Source organism: Hemitrygon akajei, chromosome 3 (genome assembly GCF_048418815.1).
Source record: "Hemitrygon akajei chromosome 3, sHemAka1.3, whole genome shotgun sequence".
NCBI lineage: Eukaryota > Metazoa > Chordata > Chondrichthyes > Myliobatiformes > Dasyatidae > Hemitrygon > Hemitrygon akajei.
Window position 1 is genome coordinate 160320674 of NC_133126.1, and position 22051 is coordinate 160342724.

General features: G+C 40.1%; 1 protein-coding gene across 1 annotated transcript in view; it reads right to left on the minus strand.

The window, feature by feature from the left end:
* atp13a3 (ATPase 13A3) overlaps nt 1-22051 on the minus strand; it is a 105872-nt gene that overhangs the window by 55803 nt on the left and 28018 nt on the right. The window contains exons 12-20 of the mRNA XM_073041161.1: nt 20980-21168; nt 19219-19280; nt 18103-18253; nt 15582-15665; nt 13150-13306; nt 9001-9118; nt 7478-7602; nt 6850-7016; nt 4359-4469 (exon numbers count right to left, since the gene is read on the minus strand). Coding sequence (XP_072897262.1) covers nt 4359-4469; nt 6850-7016; nt 7478-7602; nt 9001-9118; nt 13150-13306; nt 15582-15665; nt 18103-18253; nt 19219-19280; nt 20980-21168 — 1164 coding nt within the window. The remainder of the gene's footprint in view (nt 1-4358; nt 4470-6849; nt 7017-7477; nt 7603-9000; nt 9119-13149; nt 13307-15581; nt 15666-18102; nt 18254-19218; nt 19281-20979; nt 21169-22051) is intronic.

Below are 22051 nucleotides of genomic sequence, written 5' to 3' on the forward strand. Positions count from 1 at the left end.
AAAGCCTTTTCAATTCTACTAATCTGCCTGATTCCACAAATAGCCTCAGAAACCTATTCTAGTCACTCTCTGCCCCTCATGACACCTTTAAAATTCTCCACTCTAACCTTAAAAGCATGTCCTCTGATTTATGACATTTCTACCCCAGGGAAAAATAGTGGGGGTTTAGCTTCTCATTAATTTCAAAAACCGGAGTCAGGTCTTCCTTCCATCTCCGATGTAACAGAGTGAGCAACCCAAATTTGTCCACCCTTTCCTGAGGGTTCATTCCCTCCGTTCCAGGCAGCAGCCTCGTAAGCCTCTTCAGCACCCTCTTCACTGCCTCCAGATCCTCCCTGAAACGGGCAACCAGAACTGCACACAATGCTCCGTGTGTGGTCTGACTGAAGTTTTATATAGCAACAGCCTGACTTCCTTGCTCTTACATGCCTCACTTGCTTTTTTCAATATTCTGGGATATGTGCTTTGTGGATCCAGAACTGGCTTGCCCACCGAAGGCAAAGAGTGGTTGTAGACGGGTCATATTCTGCATGGAGGTCGGTGACCAGTGGTGTGCCTCAGGGATCTGTTCTGGGACCCCTATTCTTCATTATCTTTATAAATGACCTGGATGAGGAAGTGGTTTGCTGATGACACAAAGGTTGGGGGTGTTGTGGATAGTGTGGAGAGCTACAGCGGGACATCAATAGGATGCAAAACTGGGCTGAGAAGTGGCGGATGGAGTTCAACCCAGATAAGTGTGAAGTGGTTCATTTTGGTAGGTCAAATATGATGGCAGAATATAGTATTAATGGTAAGACTCTTGGCAATGTGGAGGATCAGAGGGATCTTGGTGTCCGAGTCCACACGACACTCAAAGCTGCTGTGCAGGTTGACTCTGTGGTTAAGAAACCATATGGTGCATTGGCCTTCATCAACCGTAGGACTGAGTTCAAGAGCCGAGAGGTAATGTTACAGCTGTATGGGACTCCGGTCAGACCCCACTTGGAGTACTGTGCTCAGTTCTGGTCGCCTCACTACAGGAAGGATGTGGAAAACATAGAAAGGGTGCAGAGGAGATTTACAAGGATGTTGCCTGGATTGGGGAGCATGCCTTATGAGAATAGGTTGAGTGAAATTGGCCTTTTCTCCTTGGAGCGACGGAGGATGAGAGGTGACCTGATAGAGGTGTATAAGATGATGAGAGGCATTGATCGTGTGGATAGTCAGAGGCTTTTTCCCAGGGCTGAAATGGCTAACATGAGAGGGCACAGTTTTAAGGTGCTTGGAAATAGGTACAGAGGTGAGGTCAGGGGTAAATTTTTTTATGCAGAGAGTGGTGAGTGCGTTTAATCGGCTGCCAGCGACTGTGGTGGAGGCAGATATGTTAGGGTCTTCTAAGAGACTCCTGGATAGGAACATGGAGCTTAGAAAAATAGAGGGCTTTGGGTAATCCTAGGTAATTTCTAATGTAAGTACATGTTCAGCACAGCATTGTGGGCTGAAGGGCCTGGATTGTGCTGTAGGTTTTCTATGTGTCATCAGGTCCTGGGGATTTTCTACTTTAAGACTCAGCACTATCTCCTTCTTAATCTCTAAATGTCCCAGCATATCAGCATTCTCTTCTCTGCCTTCACTATCCTCCAAATCCTTTTCACTGGTAAATACCAACACAAAGTACTCATTTAGTGCCTCATTCACTTGCTTTGACTCCAAGTACAAATTTCCTCCTTTGTCCATGTAGGCATACCTTCCCCTTAGGTATCCACTTTCTTCTTTAATGTAAGTATAAAATGCCTTGGCATTCTCCTTGATCTTGCTCACCAAGGACAGTTCATGGAAAGCTCCTTCTGGCTTTCCTAATGGCCTGCTTGATCACTTTCCTGCTGACTTCACAGTCTACAAGAGTCCAGGCTGATTTTTGCTACCTAAACCTTTTGTATGCTTACCTTTTCCTTTTTGACTAAAATGAGGACCTCTTAGGTCATCTGAGATTCCCTTACCTTACCATCCTGATCTTTACTCCTTAGTAGAACACACCAATCCTGAACTGTGATCAGCCAGTCTTTAAACAACTGTGGTCTCGATTGACAACAGCTGCTTCCAATTAATGTCATTTAGCTCCCGAATTATCCTGTCATATTTTGCCCCCTTTCAACTTAGTGCCTTGCTGCAAGATCTGATTTTATCCTTACTATCTTAAAACATAATGAGTTGTGGTCACTGTTCATAAAAATGCTCACCCACCACCTGATTTGTCACATGGCCTGGCTTATTTCCTAGAATCAGGTCCAGTATGTATTCTTCTCTATTGGACTCCCCTTGTACTGTTTCAAGAATTCCTCTTGGATACACTAGAAAAATTCTGCCTCACCTAAGCCTAAAATATTAAGGAAGCTCCAATCAATATTGGGGAAGTTAAAATCCCCCTACGATGATATCTGCATCTTTCCATAATATGTCTACATATTCATACCTCCAGCTCTTAATGGTGATTGTTGGGTGTGCTATGTTGGAATTCCATTTGTGTAATTCCATCTTTTCAAAAAAATTTTGGAGCTCTATCCAAATTGCCTGTGTGTCCTCTCTGAGTACTGCTGTGACATTCTCCCATATCAGTAATGCAACCCTTCCACAACTTTTACCCCCTTCTCTTTCACGTCTAAAACAATGAAAACCAGCAAGACTGAGTTGCCAGTTTTGTCCCTCGTGCAACCAGGTCTCTGCAATGGCAAAAACATCATAGTCTATATACTCATTCAGGCTAAGTTCATCCTCCTTACCCATAGTCCTCTTAGCATTGAAATAAACAAATTTCAGCCCATCAGTTCCACCATGTTTATTTGCTGCCCCTTGCTGTCCTTCCCTTTGGTCTTACTGCCATTCCATCTTTCTTAATCTCAAACTAACCACCTGTCGACTTGCTCTTGTAGTTCCCATCCCTCTGTCACTCTATCTAACCCCCCAGAGTAGCATGAGCAAACTTCTCAGGGAAGATACATTAATTCCCCTCCAGTTTAGATCAAACTGTCTTGTTTGTACAGGTCCAACCTGCCCTGGAAGAGATCCCAATGATCCATTAATCTGAAGCCCGTCCTCGCTTCCTATTTTTTGGGACTGTCCTGTTATCAAAGACTATTGGAGGGGGATACACAATGCCCTACAAGACATCTTTAAATGTGAAATACCCTTAGAGAGTAAGACCATATATTTTGGGCATATACTTCAAGAACAGCTGAAAAGAGATAAATATTTAATGAATATACTGTTGGTGGTTGGTAAAAGACTCTTACTAGGAAATGGTTATCACAGGAGAGCCCAACTTTAAATGCATGGATGGATGGAAATTACAATGGACAGTTACAAAATGGAGAAGATAACAGCATCTGTTAATCATAAGCCGGAACAATTTGATTCATACTGGGAAAAATGGTTTAACTACATAATGCCTCATAGGCCTGATTTTATTCTCACAAATCAATGAATATGTTGTGCAGTGTAAAAAAAAGATCGCTCCCTACTTGTATATAGTTTTTTCCTTTTGCTTGTTTTTTCTTTCCGCTCTTTTCTATAAGTGTATACCTCAGATAAATAGTATGTGGTGAATTGTGACTTATAAGATTATATGATATATATGTACAATGTCTGAAATACATTTTATGGAAATGTTTGTTTGATGATGAATTTCAATTTAAAAAAATTACAAAAAAAAAGGAACTGCTCCACGTGTCCATTTCACACTTCACTAGCACGTGGCATGGGCAGTAATCCTAAAATTGCAACCCTAGAAATCCTGCTTTTTTAATTTTTTACCTCGCTTCCTAAAATCCCTTTGCAGGACCTCATATCTGTTCCTCCCAAGTGGTTGGTACTTATATGGTCCATGACCTTTGGCTGTTCACAGTCCCCTCTCAGAATATCCTGTATCTGCTGTTAAATGTACTTAAACTTGGCACCAGGGAAGCAACACATCATTCCGGAGTTTTGATCGTGATCACAGAAATGCTTATCTGTGCCCCTTACCGTCGCGGCCCCTATTAAATGCACTCCACCTGATTTCATCTTTCCCTTTCCGGCCTCGGAGCTGGGCACAGTGCCATTGACCCAACTACTGGTGTCGACCTCTGAAGGGTTACCTTCCCCCACCCCCCACAATAGGATCCATGGGTTTTACCCATTAGTGAGAAGAATGGACTCAGGAAAATCTAGCTCTGAATGTCTACCTACCTTGTTTATCTTGATAGCCACCCATCCGTTTGTAGACTGATCCCAAGATGAGACTATCAGACTAAAACACACTCATATGATATCCCAGGATCCTGGATAATCCTGAGTATATCTGGGATTTTGAGGATTAATCTGAATATTAGTTGACTTACCTTTGGTAGTAAATGATAGAAGTGTTGAATTAGAATGTCAAATGATTTTCCAGTCATAGCAAAGTGAAAGTCTTTATTCTTATCGCAGTCATCCATAAGAATTTTACTTTCCTAAACATACAAATATAAAGTTTGTAATACTTTAGACTAAAAGTAGAGAGCCGGAATTATGTATTTATTACAAAATCTAAAAGTAAAATTAATATAAAAACATCAAAGCATGTATAGTCTAAAAGTACATTTTGAACAAATAACATAAGGTAGCAATGAAATAATTTTATTTTTATATAACTTAATATGAAGTAATTTATTAAACTATGAACTTCTATCAGTCATCCACTATTTTAAGATCATCACTGCACTTCAATCTGTACTGGACAATAGACAACAAAACACCAACAAAAAATATCTGATTATTTGGAAATTCTGATGGTTCAGGTAAAATTTTCCACATCTCTGTGAAACTCATCTAGGCTCCAGTACCGACTCTCCCCTGAAACTTAACAGGGGCATAGTTAAATTCACCAAGGCCTTTGTTCTTAGAAACTATTGCATATTGTCAGGTTCCCTAAAAAAGTATTAAAATATTGCATAACATCTTAAAAAACACTGTATTCGTATTGAATACCATCCAATTGACTGGAAAATCCACCAGTCCAGCACTACCAAAGTCACACGTGCACTGGATTATAAGTGTTCTACTGTACAAACAGAGGAAAAAACACACATGCAACTGGTTATAGAACATAGAGCATACAACAGTACAATACAGGAACAGGCCCTTCGGCCCACAATGTTGCGCTGAGCCAATTAAGTTAGTAATCAAATGGCCAACTAAAGTAATCCTTCCATTTTCCTCACTTTCATGAGCCTATCTAAATGCCTCTACCACCACCCCAAGCAGCGTATTCCAGGTACCCAGCACTCTGTAAAAAAACTTACCCCTCACATCTCCTTTGAAATTACCCCCTCTCACCTTAAATGCTTGCCCTCTGGTATTAGCCATTTCAACCCTGGGTAAAAGATAATTGTCTGCCGACCCTATCTATGCCTCTCCTTACCTTCGACACTTCTATCGGATCTCTCCTTAGCCTCCGCCGCTCCAGAGAAAACAACCCATGTTTGTCCAAACTCTAGTTATAACACATGCCCTCTAATCCAGGCAGCATCCTGGTAAACCTCTTCTGCACCCTCTCCAAAAACTCAGACAAGTCGGTAAGACACAACTTGCCCCAAACAAAGGCATGCTGGCTCTGCCTAATTAAGCCATGGTTTTCCAAATGCACTTAAAACCTATCCCTAAGAATTCTCCCCAGTAACTCCCTAACACTGATGTGAGACCCACCAGTCTATTGTTTCCAGGATTATCCCTTCTTGAATAACTGAACAACATCAGCTACTCGCCAGTCCTCCAGGACCTCGCTTGTGGCTAGAGCAGACATGAAATTATTAGTCAAGCTCCAGCAATCTCATCTGTTGACTCTCGCAGTACATCCCACCTCGTCCTGGGGACGTACTTAGCTTAACTCTCTTTAACAGATCCAACACTACCTCCTCCTTTACCTAAAAATGCTCTAGCATATTAATATGCTCAGCACTGATCTCCCTTTTGTCCACATCCTCCTTCTTCTTGGCAAATACTGACATAAAGTACTCATTAAGGATCTTGCCCACATCCTCAGCATCCAAACAAATGTTTCCCCTTTATTTCTGAGTGATTCTACCCTCTCCCTAGTTCTCTTGGTGTATCAATAGAGTTCCTTGGAATTCTCTTTAATCTTATTTGCTATATATTCTTCCTGGCCCCTCCTGGCTTTTGTAATTGCCTTTTGAGCTATCTTCTGGCTTCATAATTCTCAGGGGCTTTGTTTGATTTTAGCTTCTTAAGCTTTACATACTTTTCTTTTTTCTTTTTGACTAAATTCATCACCTTGCTCAACATCTAAGGTTCTCCTACCTTACCACTGATGTCTTTCTTTCCAACTGGAACAAACTTTTCCTGCGCTCTGTGCAGTTGACATCCTCCACATGTCAGGTGTAGACTTGCCCAAAAACAGCTGTCCCAATTAACTCCCCTAGTTCCAGCCTAATGCTGTTGAAATTTGCTTCCTTCCCATTTAATATTATCCCGCAAGGTCCATAGCTATCTTACAACTTCCGGGGTTGTGGTCACTGTTCCCTAAGTGCTCACCCACTGAAAGTTTGGTCACCTGGCAAGACTCATTACCCAACACCAGATCCAGTGTAGCCCCTCCTCTGGCTGGACTATCTACATATTGATTTAGGAACCCCCCCCCCACCCCCACCTCAGTTCAATTCATGTGGTTCTGTTCAAACTAATATTAAATATTGCTCAGATTTCCTTCTCACAACTTGTAATGTTATCCTGAGATAAAAGGAACATTGCAATTCACTGATAACTAATAATTTTATGATATCCATTAAATACAACACTATTGTGAAAGCCAGCATCAGATACTCAAGTACTTACTCCAGTATAAATCTGAATATTATTCCTGCCATTTTCCATTATTTTCCAGGTGATGACTGCTGCTCCAGATATCTTCACCTTTGAGGCTTCAACTAAAATAATTTTGTGAGTTAATGGGATCATCCCAGAATTTTTGGCCACTGTGACAGCTGTCTGCAGGTTGTCACCTGTAAAAAATGATAACACTTTAAAAAAAGTTTCAAATAATCTCTTTGCTTAATAAGAACAGTTCTCCATCAGGCATCAATAGATTTTTCTCTAAATAATTCAAATGGCATTACTTATCCTTACAAAAGGAAAGTGAAGGGCATGGTAAAGTTTGGAGAGAACAATTATTTACTGTATATTTGAAAATGTTCAGATTAACATAAGTAGCAACTTACACAGGAGAACAGAATGTAAATCTGTACAGTCCTAGACCATGGTCTTCCCTGACATCCGCACTATCATTAAATAGCAATCATAGGAAGCTTTCTTTTTATCATCTCAAATTTAACATAATGCTGCTTCTACTCATGGCTAAGTTTTGACTAACTAGCACAAAAACGGAACTTGAGATTTTTCCAATCTATATAACTCAGCTCTTTATTGGTAGCTACCAACAGACTTTCATAAATTTCATAAGTACCTGTGATCATAATTGTTCGTATCCTGGCTTTGGATAATTCAGATAGTACAGGAGCAGTCTGTGGCTTTAGTTTGTTTTCTAGCATCAGCAGCCCAAGGAATACCAAGTCAGATTCTACATCTTCCCTTCAGTAAATTAAGCAAAAAAAATTCTTAATATGTATCTAATACACATTCTGTGTTATGCCTTTATTAAATGTTCTACCATTATTCTGCTTATAATTCAATGAAAAGGTAGATTTTGTATACAAATAAACATGTATCTACATGCACAAATGTGTTTAAACAATGCAAATAGATTCTTCTCACAAGGTATTTGCACAAAGCTAAAGGTCAGCTGTCTTGTCACACATGGGACTTCTGAAATTTGCCTTGTGCATATAGAAAGATCCTTTTTAAACGTAAACGTCCCTTTGAATCAGGTCTCAAATTTACTTCTTTTATAATTTTTACGTGAATAACTGTGAATGAAGTTGTCTTGAAATAAATTTCAGTCATGATTGAATGACAGCCCAACCACATATCAAATAAATAAAACCACCAATCAATCAAAGTTATGAACTGAAGAAAAATATTACATTCCTTTTGCATAGATTATATACCCTTGATCACTTTATTAGGTACCTCCTATACCTAATAAAGTGGCCACTGAGTGTATGTTCATGGTGTTCTGCTGCTGCAGCCCATCCACTTTAGGTTTGACCTGTTGTGTGTTCAGAGATGCTCTCCTGCACAGCTTGTAACATGTGGTTATTTGAATTATGCTTGCCTTCCTGACAGCTTGAACTAGTCTGGCCATTCTTCTTCTAGCTCTCTCTTCTTGCCCACAGAACAGTCTCTCACTGGATTTTTTTTGGGGTTTTTTTTGCACCATTTTCTATAAACTCTAGAGACTGCTATGCATGAAAGCACCAGGAGATCAGCAGTTTCTGAGATACTCAAACCACCCTCTCTGGCACCAACAATCATTCCACAGTCAAAGTCACTGAGATCTCATTTCTTCCCCATTTTGATGTTTGGTCTGGACAACTGAACCTCTTGACCATGTCTGCATGCTTTTATGCATTGAGTTGCTGCCCCATGATTTGCTAATTGGATATTTGCATGAACAAGCAAGTGCGCAGGTTCACTTGTACACCTAATAAAGTGAGTGTATATAACAATGGAGTGAGTGATGTCGTCTTAACTCTCGATTGTTGTCTCCATACGCTGGTGATTTATGTCACCATATTTCTGTTGTGTTGTCCAACTCCTTTCATAAAGAATTTAAAAAATATTCTGAGAAACTTATTCTGCAATAAAACAATAATTAAAAATGGGAACTGTGGCTCACATCACATTGAATCTGGCTTTGCACACCAGAATCAGTCGTCTATCCACCCATCTGATCTGAACTGGCACCCCTAAATATATGGCCTTACACTTTTGGAGCAGGTTGAGAACCACACAACCATAAATCAGCACGGTTAACATGCTGAAGGAGGACAAACATTTTCATGATGTATGTATGCTGGTATGACTCACCTCTTTAAATTGGCTACTCTGATGTTTCTGCTGTTCCAAATAGATTTAAAGGCAAATCCGATAACTCGAAAACCCTGCTTTGTATAGCGCTGCAATTCCCTTGAGAAACTCCGTGGAACTGCAAAATACATGAAATTGCGATGCAAATTTATCAAGCATCACCATCATATCTCCTCTCTTCCCATATGAGACAGAATCAAAGCAATAAGGAACATACTAAAAGATATCCAAATAAATAACTTAGCTGGGTGTTATGGTTTGTGGTTGATAATATTCTAACATGCTGGCACTCTAACAAGATAGTAGAATAAATCAAGGATACAGCTACTTATTTCAAAGATTGTCACTAGGCTTCATAGATAATGAAACCATTCAAAGAAATTGCGCCATCGAATTTTGGAATAATTCAGTGCAGCAGAAAACTATTTAGACAATTTTGCCTGAGCTGGCTGCTTGAATGAGTTATCCAGTTCATCTCACTATTGCAAAGTCACTTGAATTTTCCCCATTAAGTATTTTTCTAATTTCCTTTCGCAAATTACTAAAGATTCTACTTGTACAAGTCGTCTAATTCAGTTTATAACTCCATGCATATATCTTGTTAATCTTCAGGCAATGTCTTTTATTATAAGGAAGCAAGAATAGGTCGCTTGGCCCCTGTGCTTATCTTGTACTTCCCCAAGTTAACTTCATATCCCACGTAAATCACTTTACATCTCTATTCATTGATTATTAAAACGCTCAGCATTGCACAAATTTTCTCCTTACTTATCCTGATCCTGCATCACTTCGAACACTTTACTCAAGCCTTTGTTAACCTATGTGAGAAGCACAGGCTCAGTCTTCCAGGCTCTCCCATTAACCTAGTTCAGCATCCCAGTACCAACCCAGTATCTCCTCTCCACATTGTCTCTTAACCCTTGATAATCTTCCAGAAGTGTGGAACAAAAGTTTCATAAATGCTTAGCATAACTTATTTGTGTTTGTATTGCATGATCACCTTCGAAGTCCTGTAAATTTTCTGAAGCAGAAACTGCACCCTTCAAGCACATTTTCATTTCCAAATCTCATCCTGTCACCCAGTTTTAAATCTTTTGAATTTACAGAATACTTATAGCATGGAAGGCAATTTGAATGTTAGAATCTGTACCAGTTCTATGAAAGAGCAATTCAGCTAAACCCATTTCTCTCCCCATGCTCTGAAAAGAGCTTTCTTTCAGATATATTTTCAGTTCCCTGTTGAACAATATAATTGAATCCGCCTCTATCAATCATTGCTATTTGTCACATCATTCTGCTGAATGATGACTGCATTTCTGTACGTAGTACCTCTTAACTATTTCATAGGAACTTTGTTGTAATTTAAGTAATTACAAGTATTTCTGAGATGTTATTTGGCATCTTTTTAAAGTTACACTCTTTCTCAACCAAAGTGCCATGACCAAAGAATGAATATTTTATGTCACGTAGAAATGAGGCAGCATGACAAAGATGGAAAACTGTTCTCTACTGACCACCAAAGATTATGTTAAATGTTTCCCTGCTCACTTGAATGCTTTTGAAATCAGAAATCCTGTATTGTTGAACAAAAGTGAGCTAACTAAAATTAGTGGTCAGGTTACATTATTTTGATAAATAATAAATCATTATTATTTAATAATCATTGACTAAACCAACGATGAGCAAATCTTAACCCCGAAGGAAGAAAAAATGTGCAAAGAATGCCAGGTTAATCAGGCTAAGAAATATCAGGGTGGGTTAACAAAGGAAAGAATATGCCACCGTAAACTGGGATTGTTGCTGTGAAGATTGTTTCTATAAATGGATACAGTGTTAGGTTGATATACTTTTGCTCTTAACTGAGACTGAAAGTGATAGAAAATGAAAGCCAGCATCATTGATAAAAACTTCCAGTTTCTAATTCGGCAATAGTCTAGTAGGAGCTAACATCTGCTGAATTACATTCCCAATCCAAAACTCTTCAGTGTCAGTAAAAATTTAAAAAAGCAAATAGGCATTTTTTACATCCTTTCAATGCACACTAAGCTCATAATCTCTAGCATTTCGAAAAATTTATTCATTTATTTTGCTCCTTCCATTAACCTGGAAAAGATTCTGGTGAACCGCCTTCCACCAACTCATGTTCTCAATACCATTTATTCAAAATTTTAGTTTTTAAAAATTTGCAGAGTTAGTCTTCTTTTGCACATTTGTCATTGTGTGTAGCTTTTCATCGATTCTATTGTATTTCACTATCCTATTGTGAATGCAAGAAAGAAAATAAATCTCAAGTAAGTGTATGGCGATATATGTACTTAGATAATAAATTTACTTTGAACCTACTGAATTGCTGCAGTCTTTCAGATGAAGGCACTCTGAGAATCAGAATTAAACTTATAATCATTGACCAAGTCGTGAATGTAGTTGAATTGTCAAAGCAGTACAGTGCAAGACATAAACAATTACCATAAATTACAGTAGAAAAGGTAGAGGAATAGCAAGGCAGTGCTCATAAGTTCATGAACCATTTAGCTGAGCACAGAACTCCAGGACTCAGGTCTGCAAACAATGAAGGACTGACAATATATTTTCAAATTAGAATGACAATCATCTTCCAAGGCTATCTGCAGGTAATAGTTCTCCATGTTTCTAAGGTGTGGACTCCTTTATAGGGTGCCCTGCCTCTATTACCAAACATGCAACCTTCTGATGTATTTGGTGGTCTTGTTGAATTTTTGGATAGTAACAAATCTCAACATTTAGATAACAGTGGACTTGGCATGGGATGTTGGCTACACTCTCTTTTTGAAGATGGTCAATGCATAGCAGCATGGTGGTGTGAATTTTACTCATCACCCATCAGCTCATTCCTTAAGTGTTGCAAAGGTATTGCTGCATGCAGATATGATTGTTCTTATTTGCTAAGGAGCCGCAAATGGAATTCATCATCATGCAACCTTTAACAATTACCACCATTTTATTTGGTAAATTGTTCGTATTCTTACATACAGTACTGTGCAAAGGTCTTAGGCACTCAGAAAAACGTTGTGTAAAGCGAAAATGCTTTCAAATTAATGAAATGAAAAGTTTCTAAAGAACAAAATATACTATAAATAAACAGTAAAAAGCTAAATCAAATCAAAACACAAACAAGAGAAAATTTGCAGATGCTGGAATTCCGAGCAACACACACAAAATGCTGGAGGAACTCAGCAGGCCAGGCAGCATCAATGGTAAAGAGTATAGTCGACATTTCATGCCGAAACCCTTTGTGTGTAAATCAAACCAATATTTGGTGTGACCACCCTTTGTCTTTAAAATTGCATTAATTCTCTTAGGTACACAGTCGTACATTTTCAGAAGAAAATCATCTGGTAGGTTGTTCCAAGAATATTGGAGAATTTGCCACAGTTCTTCTGAAGACTTTGGCTGTCTTCCTTGCTTCTGTTCCTCCAGGTAATCCCAGACAGCCTCGACAACGTTGAGATCAGGGCTCTGAGGAGGTCATACGATCTGAAACCATATTTAAAATCTAGGGTGCCGAAGACCTTTGCACTGTACTGTATGGCAGCAATTGTTACCCTTGAACTTAGTGGCTTGCTGGGCTATGTTAGTGGGGCATGTAAAAATCAGGAGCTTTGAGTTGCATACAGGTCAGACCAGGTAAATGAATCAAATGTGATTTTAGACCAATCCAGTAGTTTGTAAACAGAATTCAAATTGTACAGTTGCAGGACAGGATTTGAACACTGCATTGTCAATCCAGACTTTTAGATTATTAACCTGCTGTGCCACCAGTATACCCATAATATTGTTATGTGTTAGACTGCAGTTTGACTACATTAATCACCATATTCCATTTGCTGGACAACCTGAGCTAGTTGCGATGTGTGAATCCCTATTCATACCAGATCTGAGATTGTAAAGCACAGTCGAGTAATGTCATGCAGAATGCAGAGACAAAAGTTCAAATCTCCTGCCATTGGTTGTCAAGAGCTACTAATTGAGTTATATTCCTTCTGCAACAAACCCTGTATGTGCTTCCCCATTTGTATGATGAATTTCATGTACCATTCATTTCTGGAGTTGATTATAGTATCAAAGAATAATTCATCAAATGCTCTTATATTCACAGATGACTATTCAAACCTGTTTGGGGTTTGCAAAGACGAACAACCATCTCTGGGGCTCCCTTGAGGTACACCGTTAGCTTTTCTTTACCAATCACTTGGGTTACAACTGACATTCTTTGCAGTGCTGATGAGAATGGATATTGCTTCAAGACTATAATTCCTGCCTTTGACACCTGTAATAAATAACATTCATGCTATAAAAAGTTAACTGCTCTGCAAGTCATATTTGAATCTTATTACATGATTGAAACTAGAATCGTAAGAACATACGGACATAAAAAATAGCACTGAGTCCAACATGCTAGATTAGCTATTCAAACAGATTATCAATAATATTTTACCCTGACTCCCTTAACATCTAAAAATCTGTTACATTGTATCATACAATTTTGGGTTATTGTCTCAAAAAAGTTGCATCTGTCGTTCAGGACATCCATAGCCCAAGATGTCCTCTCTTCTTATTGGTACAAGGAGGAGGTACAGGAGACTGAAAACACACACTCAACATTTTATGAACAGCTTCTTCCCATTCACAATCAGATATCTGAATGGACAATGAACTCACCTACAGTATCTCAGTAAATCTACCGAATGTTGAAAGGTCTAGATAGGCTCAATGTGGAGAGGATGTTTCCTATGGGGGGAGGGGGAGTATCCAGAAGTAGAGGGTGCAGTCTAAAACTGAGGGGTGACCTTTTAGAACAGAGGTAAGGAGGAATTTTTTTTTAGCCAGAGAGTAGTGGATCTGTGGAATGCTCTGTCACAGACTGCAGTGGAGACCAAGTCCATGGGTATATTTAAGGCGGAAATTGATAGCCTCCTGATCGGTCAGGGCATAAAAGGATATGGCGAGAAGGCAGGTGTATGGGGATGAGTGGGACCCAGGATCGGACATGATGGAATGGTGGAGCAGACTTGATGGGTTGAATGGCCTAATTCTGCTTCTATGTCTTAAGAAATTATATATTTTTTGCTCTCTTTTTGCAAGACTTACTTAATTCAATTTATATATAAATACTTCTTAAAGTAATCTATAGTTTTCATTTATTATTGTGTATTGCAATGTTCTACTGCTGCAAAGCAACACATTTCATGATAAATGCCAGTGATACTGATTCTGATTCATGAGTATAACACAGTGAATGTGTCTCCACGTGCCTCATGGGCTGTGAATTTGAAAGATTCCACATTCCATAGCAAAGAAATTTCTTATGTCCATCTTGAATGTCAGATCCCTTATTCTAAGTCTGTTGTATTTGGTTCCAGTCATCATAACCATTCTACATCTAATCTTGTCAAGTTCCAAGTTTTCTAATGATGTAAACCTAGGCAGGATTGTAAGTGGAGAGCAGGATGTAAGAAGTTTCCAAGCATTTAGACAGTCAACGTTTCAGGCCAAAACCCTTTGGCAGGACTGGAGAGAAAAAGTAGATTTAAAAGGTGGGGGGAGGGGAGAGAGAAGCATGTGGTGATAGGTGAAACCTGGAGGGGGAGGGATGAAGTAAAGAGCTGGGAATTTGATTGGTGGAAGAGACAGAAGGCTGTGGAAGAAAGAAAAAAGGGAGGGAGGGAGGAGCACCAGAAGGAGGTGATCGGTTGGCAAGGAAATAACATGAGAGAAGGAAAAGGGATGGGAAATGGTAATGGGGGAGGCGGGGGGAGGAGAGGCATTACTGGAAGTTTGAGAAATTGATGTTCATGCCTTCAGGTCGGAGCTACCCAAACGGAATATAAGGTGTTGTTCTTCCAACCTAAGTGTGGCCTCAGCACGACATGGAGGAATAGGAATGGGAAGTGGAATTAAAATGTGTGGCCACTGGGAGATCCAGCTTGTTCTGGCAGACAAGTTGTTGTAGGTGCTCAGCGAAGCGGTCTCCCAATCTACGTTGAGTCTCACCGATGTGTAGGAGGCCACACAGGGAGCACTGAACACAGTAAAAGACCCCAACAGACTCACAGGTGAAGTGTCACCTCACCTGGAAAGACTGTTTGCACATAGCAGTAGAGGAGAGGATCTGTTAGGAGGAGTGTGTGGGTGATGGACAGGATGAAGAGTGTGGAGGAGGGGAGAAAGACAGAGTGATGGGGCTAGGTAAACCAGGCCGAGGGAAAAAATGTCACAGAGGGGAAGAAGTTGCCAGAAGTTGGAGAATTCAATAACCGTAGATCATCCAGGTGCCAATATGAGGTGGTGTTCCTCTAGTTTGTGTTTTGCCTCACCTTGGCAGTAGAGAAGGCCAAGTACAGATACGTTGCCTTGGGAATGAATGGGAAGGAGAATTAAAATGGCAGGTAAACAGTCTCACAGTAAATAACATCGGCGGATAAGCATGTGACTGACTGCCTCACCTGGAAGACCTGATTTGGGACCTGGATAGTGGTGAGGAAGGTGAAATAGGGACAGGTGTTACACATCTTGTGCACATGGGGAGAATGCATATCATTTACCTCACTAGCTGTAGGTCCAGGCTTAACAATAAATGAATGAGCGTTTTCAGTTTGCTGTTTTAGAGCTGAATTTTCCTGTATTTCCTGTGTTGAATACAAAGAAGAACATTATAGTGTCATGACATATAGTGCTTCCCTTCCCCCAACACCACTCTCCAACCCTGTGTCTCTCAAACTTTGCCATCACCTCTTGGGTCCTTGGAGCTCCACCTTCAACCCCACCCTACCTTCCCTGAACACCCCAACACTCCCCTCCTCCTCAGATGCCACCAACTTTACTTCCCCCTCTAATCCCAGGTCCAGTCCCTGCTATGTCTTTACCATTCCTTCTGACCTTAGAAGGCAGAGCGTCCTGTCCTCAGCAAGGGCCTTACCTTCGTCCCCCCCCCCCCTTTACCTGCACCTCCATGAGTTCCATGCCGGCCACAACATGAGCTCTTTTTCCATCGCCTCAGTCTCCGAGACCACCTCTTCGGCAAGAATTCCCCACCCTGCGCCGATGACCCCTTCTCTCATCTCCAGCCCTCCCCTTTTTCTTAGACATCTTGCTCTGGCTCTCTGCCTGCCCTATATCTTTTCATCTCTAATTGCCAATGGGACACCAACCAGCTCAACTTCAGCATTCCTTACTCCTCCTCAAAACCTACATGCTCTGGACACACTGCTCTTCACTCTCTCCATACCAATCCTAACCTCACTATCAAAGCCACAGATCAAAGGGGGTATTATTACAGTGTGGTGGACTGACCTCTACTTTCCCGAGGCCAGGCGACAACTCTCAGACACCTCCTCTTAACTACCTCTCGAAAAGGATCTCACTCTGGACCATCAGAAAACCGTCTCCGACTCCATCACTGACCTCATCATCTCTGGAGAACTCACTTCCACTGCCACCAAACTGGTAGTTCCCTTACCCTGCACTGCTCGCTACTATCTCCTACCCAAGATCCACAAACCTCACTGTCCAGGTAGGACCATTGTCTCTGCCTGCTCTTGCCCCACTGTACTCATGTCCTCAAACCTCGACTCCATACTATTCTCCTTGGTTCAGTCCTTAATCACCTACATCTGTGACACTTCACATGCTCTCCATCTCCTCAATGACTTTCAATTCCCTGGTTCTGACCGCCTCATTTTCACCATCGACATCTAGTCCCTATACTCTTCTATCCCCCATCAAGAAGACCTTAAACTCTCTGCTTCTTTCTCAGCAAAAGCACCAACCAGTTCCTCTCCAGCAACATCCTTCTCCATCTGGCAGAATTGGTCCTCACCCTCAACAATTTCTCCTTTGGCTCCTCCCACTTTCTCCAAACTCAAAGGGTAGCCATGGGCACCTGCACTGGTCGCAGCTATGCCTGTCTTTTTGGTAACTACATGTAACAGTTCAGGTTCCAAGCCTTCCCTGGTAACGACTGTATTGGTGCTGCTTCATGCGCCCGTGTTGAGTTCATAAACTTTATCAACTTTGCCTCCAACTTCCACCCTGCTCTCAAGTTCACTTAGTCCATTTCTGACACATCCCCCCCTTTCTCAATCTTTCTATCTCCATCTCTGGAGACAAACTGTCAACCAACATCTTTTATAGACACACTGATTCCCATGGCTATCTTGACTATACATCTTCTCCTGTAAAAGAGCTATTCCCTTTTCTCGGTTCCTTTGCCTCCACTACATCTGTTCCCAGGATGAGGCTTTCATGTTCAGGACATCAGAGATTTACTCCTTCTTCAAAGAACAGGGTTTCCCTTCCTTTACCATTGATGCTGCCCTCACCCAAACTCCTCCATTTCCCAAGCTTCCACACTCACCTCATCTTCCTGCCATTTTAAGAGCAATAGAGTTCTTCTTGTCCTAACCTAGCAGACCATGAGCTTCCACATGCAAAAAATCATTCTTCAGAACTCCTGCCATCTCCAAAGGGATCCTACCACCAAACACATCTTTATCCCCCCCCACCCCCACCCTCCACTTTCCACAGGATTTTCTCCCTCCGTGATTCTCCTGTCCACTTGGCCCACCCCACTAATCTCCCTCCTGGCATCTATCCCTGTAAGCGGCTAAAATGCTACTCCTGCCCACGCGCTTTCCCTCACCTTCATCCAGGGCCCCAAGCAATCCTTCCAGGTGAGGCAACACTTCACCTGCAAGTCTACTGGGGTAATCCATTCTATCCGGTGTTCCCAATGGAGCCTTCTCTACACCTTTACTGACCGGCTATTACATGCTCAAGCCAGCTTTTGCCATTTCCTCAAATCAATACTGACACAATGATAAGAGAACTTTTTATATTTATTAAACACAACATCCCAAGCGTTTTAGATATGCATTCAAGGAATTGACACAGAGGTATGAGAAGGTATGAGTTATGCCCTGGACATTGAAGGGTTAGAGTAGAATGCATGAATAAAAACAATAAAAAGAGACACAGAACTTGGAAAATGACACTAAGCACTTAAGTAATAGAGCGGGCCATAGAAATAAACACATAGAAGTCCTTTAGTGCAAATATATCTCTCACCCAGCCAGTGGTTTCAAACATTTTCAAGTCCAATGGGTCTCCTTGGAGAGTGTTATCTAAAAGGATCAGTGAGTGGCAACTGGCCATGGCGCCAAAGAAGGGTCCCCATGGTAACTGCACTTCACTGCTAAACTTGAATATGTTCTGTAAACTGGATATTTCAAAAATTCTTATTAGAAACCACATCAACTGTACAAAGTGTAAATAAAACTTGATCAAAATAACTTTGTCAAAATCTTATTTTAAAAAAGTGTTTGCAGCATTAAAAATATTCAAAAACTTAAATTTTAAGCTCTCAAAAAGATACAAAAAACAAAATAAAAATTATTTAAGCCACTAAAAAAATATACGTACTTTTAAACACTTCTAAAATAATAACCTGAATTAACAAATCATTAACTATGTTCAAAAACTGTCTTGGGAAGAATATTTTTAAGATAATAGCTTACTCAAAATTCTTATCAACTGAAAAATTCTCAAGGCACCATCAGTAATTGTCTTCCACTGGACTCAATAGATGGCTGCACTCTGTGCGTTGCTTGGACCTGGCTCAGAATTCTTTGGCGCTTGGCAATTAGTCCAAGTTCTTGTTCCCTCACTCCATTAGGAACTTCCATGGTCCACTGTCCCCTCCTTTTAGATTCCCTCTTCTCTAGCCATTTATCTCTTCCACCTATCACCACCTAGCCTCTTACTTCATTCTGCCTCTCCCACACACCTACGTTCCCCTCACTTGGTCTGACCTATCACCTGCCAGCTTGTACCCTTTCCCCTCCCCTATCTTTTAATTCTGGCTTTTACCACCTCCTTTCCAATCCTGAGGAAGGGTCTTGGCCCGAAAAGCGGAGTGTTATTGCCTTCCATAGATGCTGCCAGACTTGCTGACCTCCACCAGCATTTTGTGTGTCCTACTGAGGATTTTCAACATCTTCAGGATCTCTTGTGTCTTGCTGTCCTGACTTTTAATACCCCATTTTCTTGTAGCTCATGTTTAGGACAGAAATCAATGCTATTAGATGGCAGTTTCAGACAATTTTTTTCTGATTCCTTGACAATAAGCATTTTCAATTTTTAAACTTTAAAAGTCTCAGCTTTTATCATTTTAAGGGAACATACCCTTTTCCTTTAGTTGAAGCTAAGCCCCACAAATCCAGTCCATCTTCAGTCAGAGTTCCAGTCTACATGAAGCATGAAAATATTATGTAAATCTGATGAAGATACTGATTCACATAAAGCAATAGATTGTACAAAGCATGATGACTATTAGAGACTAAATTATGCTTTGGGTTTTATCACTGCAAAACTGCTTAATGTTTTTGAGTGAAGTTCTTCAGTTAATTTAGTTTGAATATGAATAGATGTGTTCAAAACAGAGGTGAATTTTAATCATGGTAATGTGTGTGCATGCCCTTAACTCCTGGTGGAGTCGTCGGGGCGCAGTCACGACAAGCTTTTTGCACCGATCTTTTTGGTGATTGCTCATCGTACGGCGTGCCTTGGGCATCTGAAACCTGGTGGAGCCCATCCCTCTCCAGGTTTTTTCTTTTACGAGGTCGAGTTGCTAGCTCCACACTCAACCCAGGCACGGATGGCAATGTATACTATGTTAAATATTGAAAATAAAATTATAAAGTGCAGTGTATTGATTTTCTATAAAATTTGGAATCAGGGCTATACTTTGCTTTATTACTAAGTGGAGATATGACAAAAAAGTTGTAATGAATGCTATGTTTCCATCTATTTTGAGTGATTCTGGTCTGAATTAAAAAAGGATTCAACCAGCTGTCAGGAACATCTTTCACTGAGTGGCAAGTTGGCAGCTAGTGAGTGAAAATATCTATAAAAAACTAGATCTCTTGATTTGTTAAAATATATATTGTGATTTGAATAGGTTAGCTACTTAGTTATAATTTTTTAGGAAATTATATTTTGGGGTGAGACTATGAAGCAGAAGTAACAAATGCTAGTTTAAGACCCATTATTTTTTTAGCTTGCTTACATGATGATAAGCCTCCGCCACTGCCATATTTAAAAAATTATGTTCCCAAGGACAAAAATTGATTAAGGTAGGTTATTTGAGTCAACCAGATGAATGGGCTTTTCCTTCAATTACAAACAAACTAGAATTCTTGCTAACTATATATGATCTAAATATTAAACAGAGATAAATAGATTGTGCGTTTGTAATGAATCAAATAATAGCAAAGCAGATTTGAGGGACTGGAAAGCTTACTCCACCTACCTCTCATATTCTTGTGATCTTTTATTGCAGTAGCCATTATATAAAACTGGGAGCCAGATCTTGCTCTGAAATATTTATGAAGTAAATAGACCAAACTGGGAGAAAGATTATGAACTTCGAAACCTCCAGTTTGCCATTGCACCAGAAGTACTCTCCTAAAATACCTCCACGATTGTTTAAACCACCAAAAGATATCTACCTTGGCCACACAGGCTGTTTTCCCCAATTTTCACCTTAAGTATAAACCACATTACTGCTTGCACCGCTGACATGGTGGAGAAAGTAACACTGAGATATACCTGAAGCAGAGCTGCTAAGAACCTTTGGGATGTTGGTTTGTGAGGAGAAATGTATTCACTTGTTTCCTATCGGCATTTGCTAAAAGGAATCTGAACAAATCTGACAGACAATTACAATTATGTTTGATTTCAGCCAAAGTTTTTGTGATATTTTGATGAGTTACATTGGTGTATGTGCTCCTCACTCAACCCACAACTATACATTCAGACAAAATGTATGGCAGTAATATACTCAAAGAACACAAGCTTAAGTCAGCTGGGAAAACTGTGGAGAAGCAGTTGTTGCTTAGTAGCTACTGTGAAGCAATAATAAACTCAAACTATCAATTGACACACCTTGTCAAAGCAGATGAGATCCAATTGTCCACAGATGTTAATCCTCTGTGGACTAATACAGAAGATTCCCTTCTTTTTCAGTCTGTCCTGGGAATATATTATGCCAATAGTCACAGTCGCAGGTAGAGCAGGTGGTACAGCAATAGTTATTACATCCAGTGCCTTGATCACCAGTTTCCCAGTTGCTACCTTTAAGAAAAATTTGGTCAATAACTTCATTTCAAATCAAACATATCACAGACAGCATTACCAAATCAACATGGAAATTTTCCAAAAAAAAATTCCGGAGAGTTTTTTGTAGAATAAACAAGATAGTAAATTCATTTGAATGTGTTATTTTGCCTTGGCCTGGAATTTACTAGAGCTGATTTAATTTTAATAGACATTTTTTTCCCCAGAGGAAGTTGCTGAAAAATTAAAGAGCTTAACCTTGCAGTACATGTGTAAACATGGCAAGCCACATACAGTTAACAGTTTGAAAATAAACAGCATGGAGTTGGAACATGTTTATAGAGGATGAATAAGGAGTCACTTCAGGACTTTTATTTATTGTCCATCCCTAATTACTCTTGAGAAAGTAGTGGCCAAACACTATCTCAGCTTTTTGTATTCCTACAGTGTTGTTAGACAACATTCCAGGATTTACAATCAGAAATAATACAGGAATTTTGATATATTTCCAATTCAAAACAAAATGTGAGATTAGAGGAAACCTCTAGGCGATCTGATCCCGTGTGCCTAGCATCCTTGTCATTCTATTGGTACAACATGTAGGTTTGGGAGGCACTATCAACATAGCACAGGAAATTCTGTAGAACTGCAGCAAATTCTGTAGACATTGGAAAGATGATGATACATCAAAAGATCAATTGGCCATTGTAATCTTGGAAATACTCTTTCATCTGACCACTTTATGGGGTTGGGCCAGCTGATTTTCCAGTGAAGGATGACCAATAGGAAAGAGAAGCTAATACTAACTGATGATGCTAATAAAATTGCAAGTCAAAGGTAGGTGCTTAGACTTTCTCTTGGTGTAGATAGTCATCCCTTGCCCGTAAAGTGCTATTGTTAT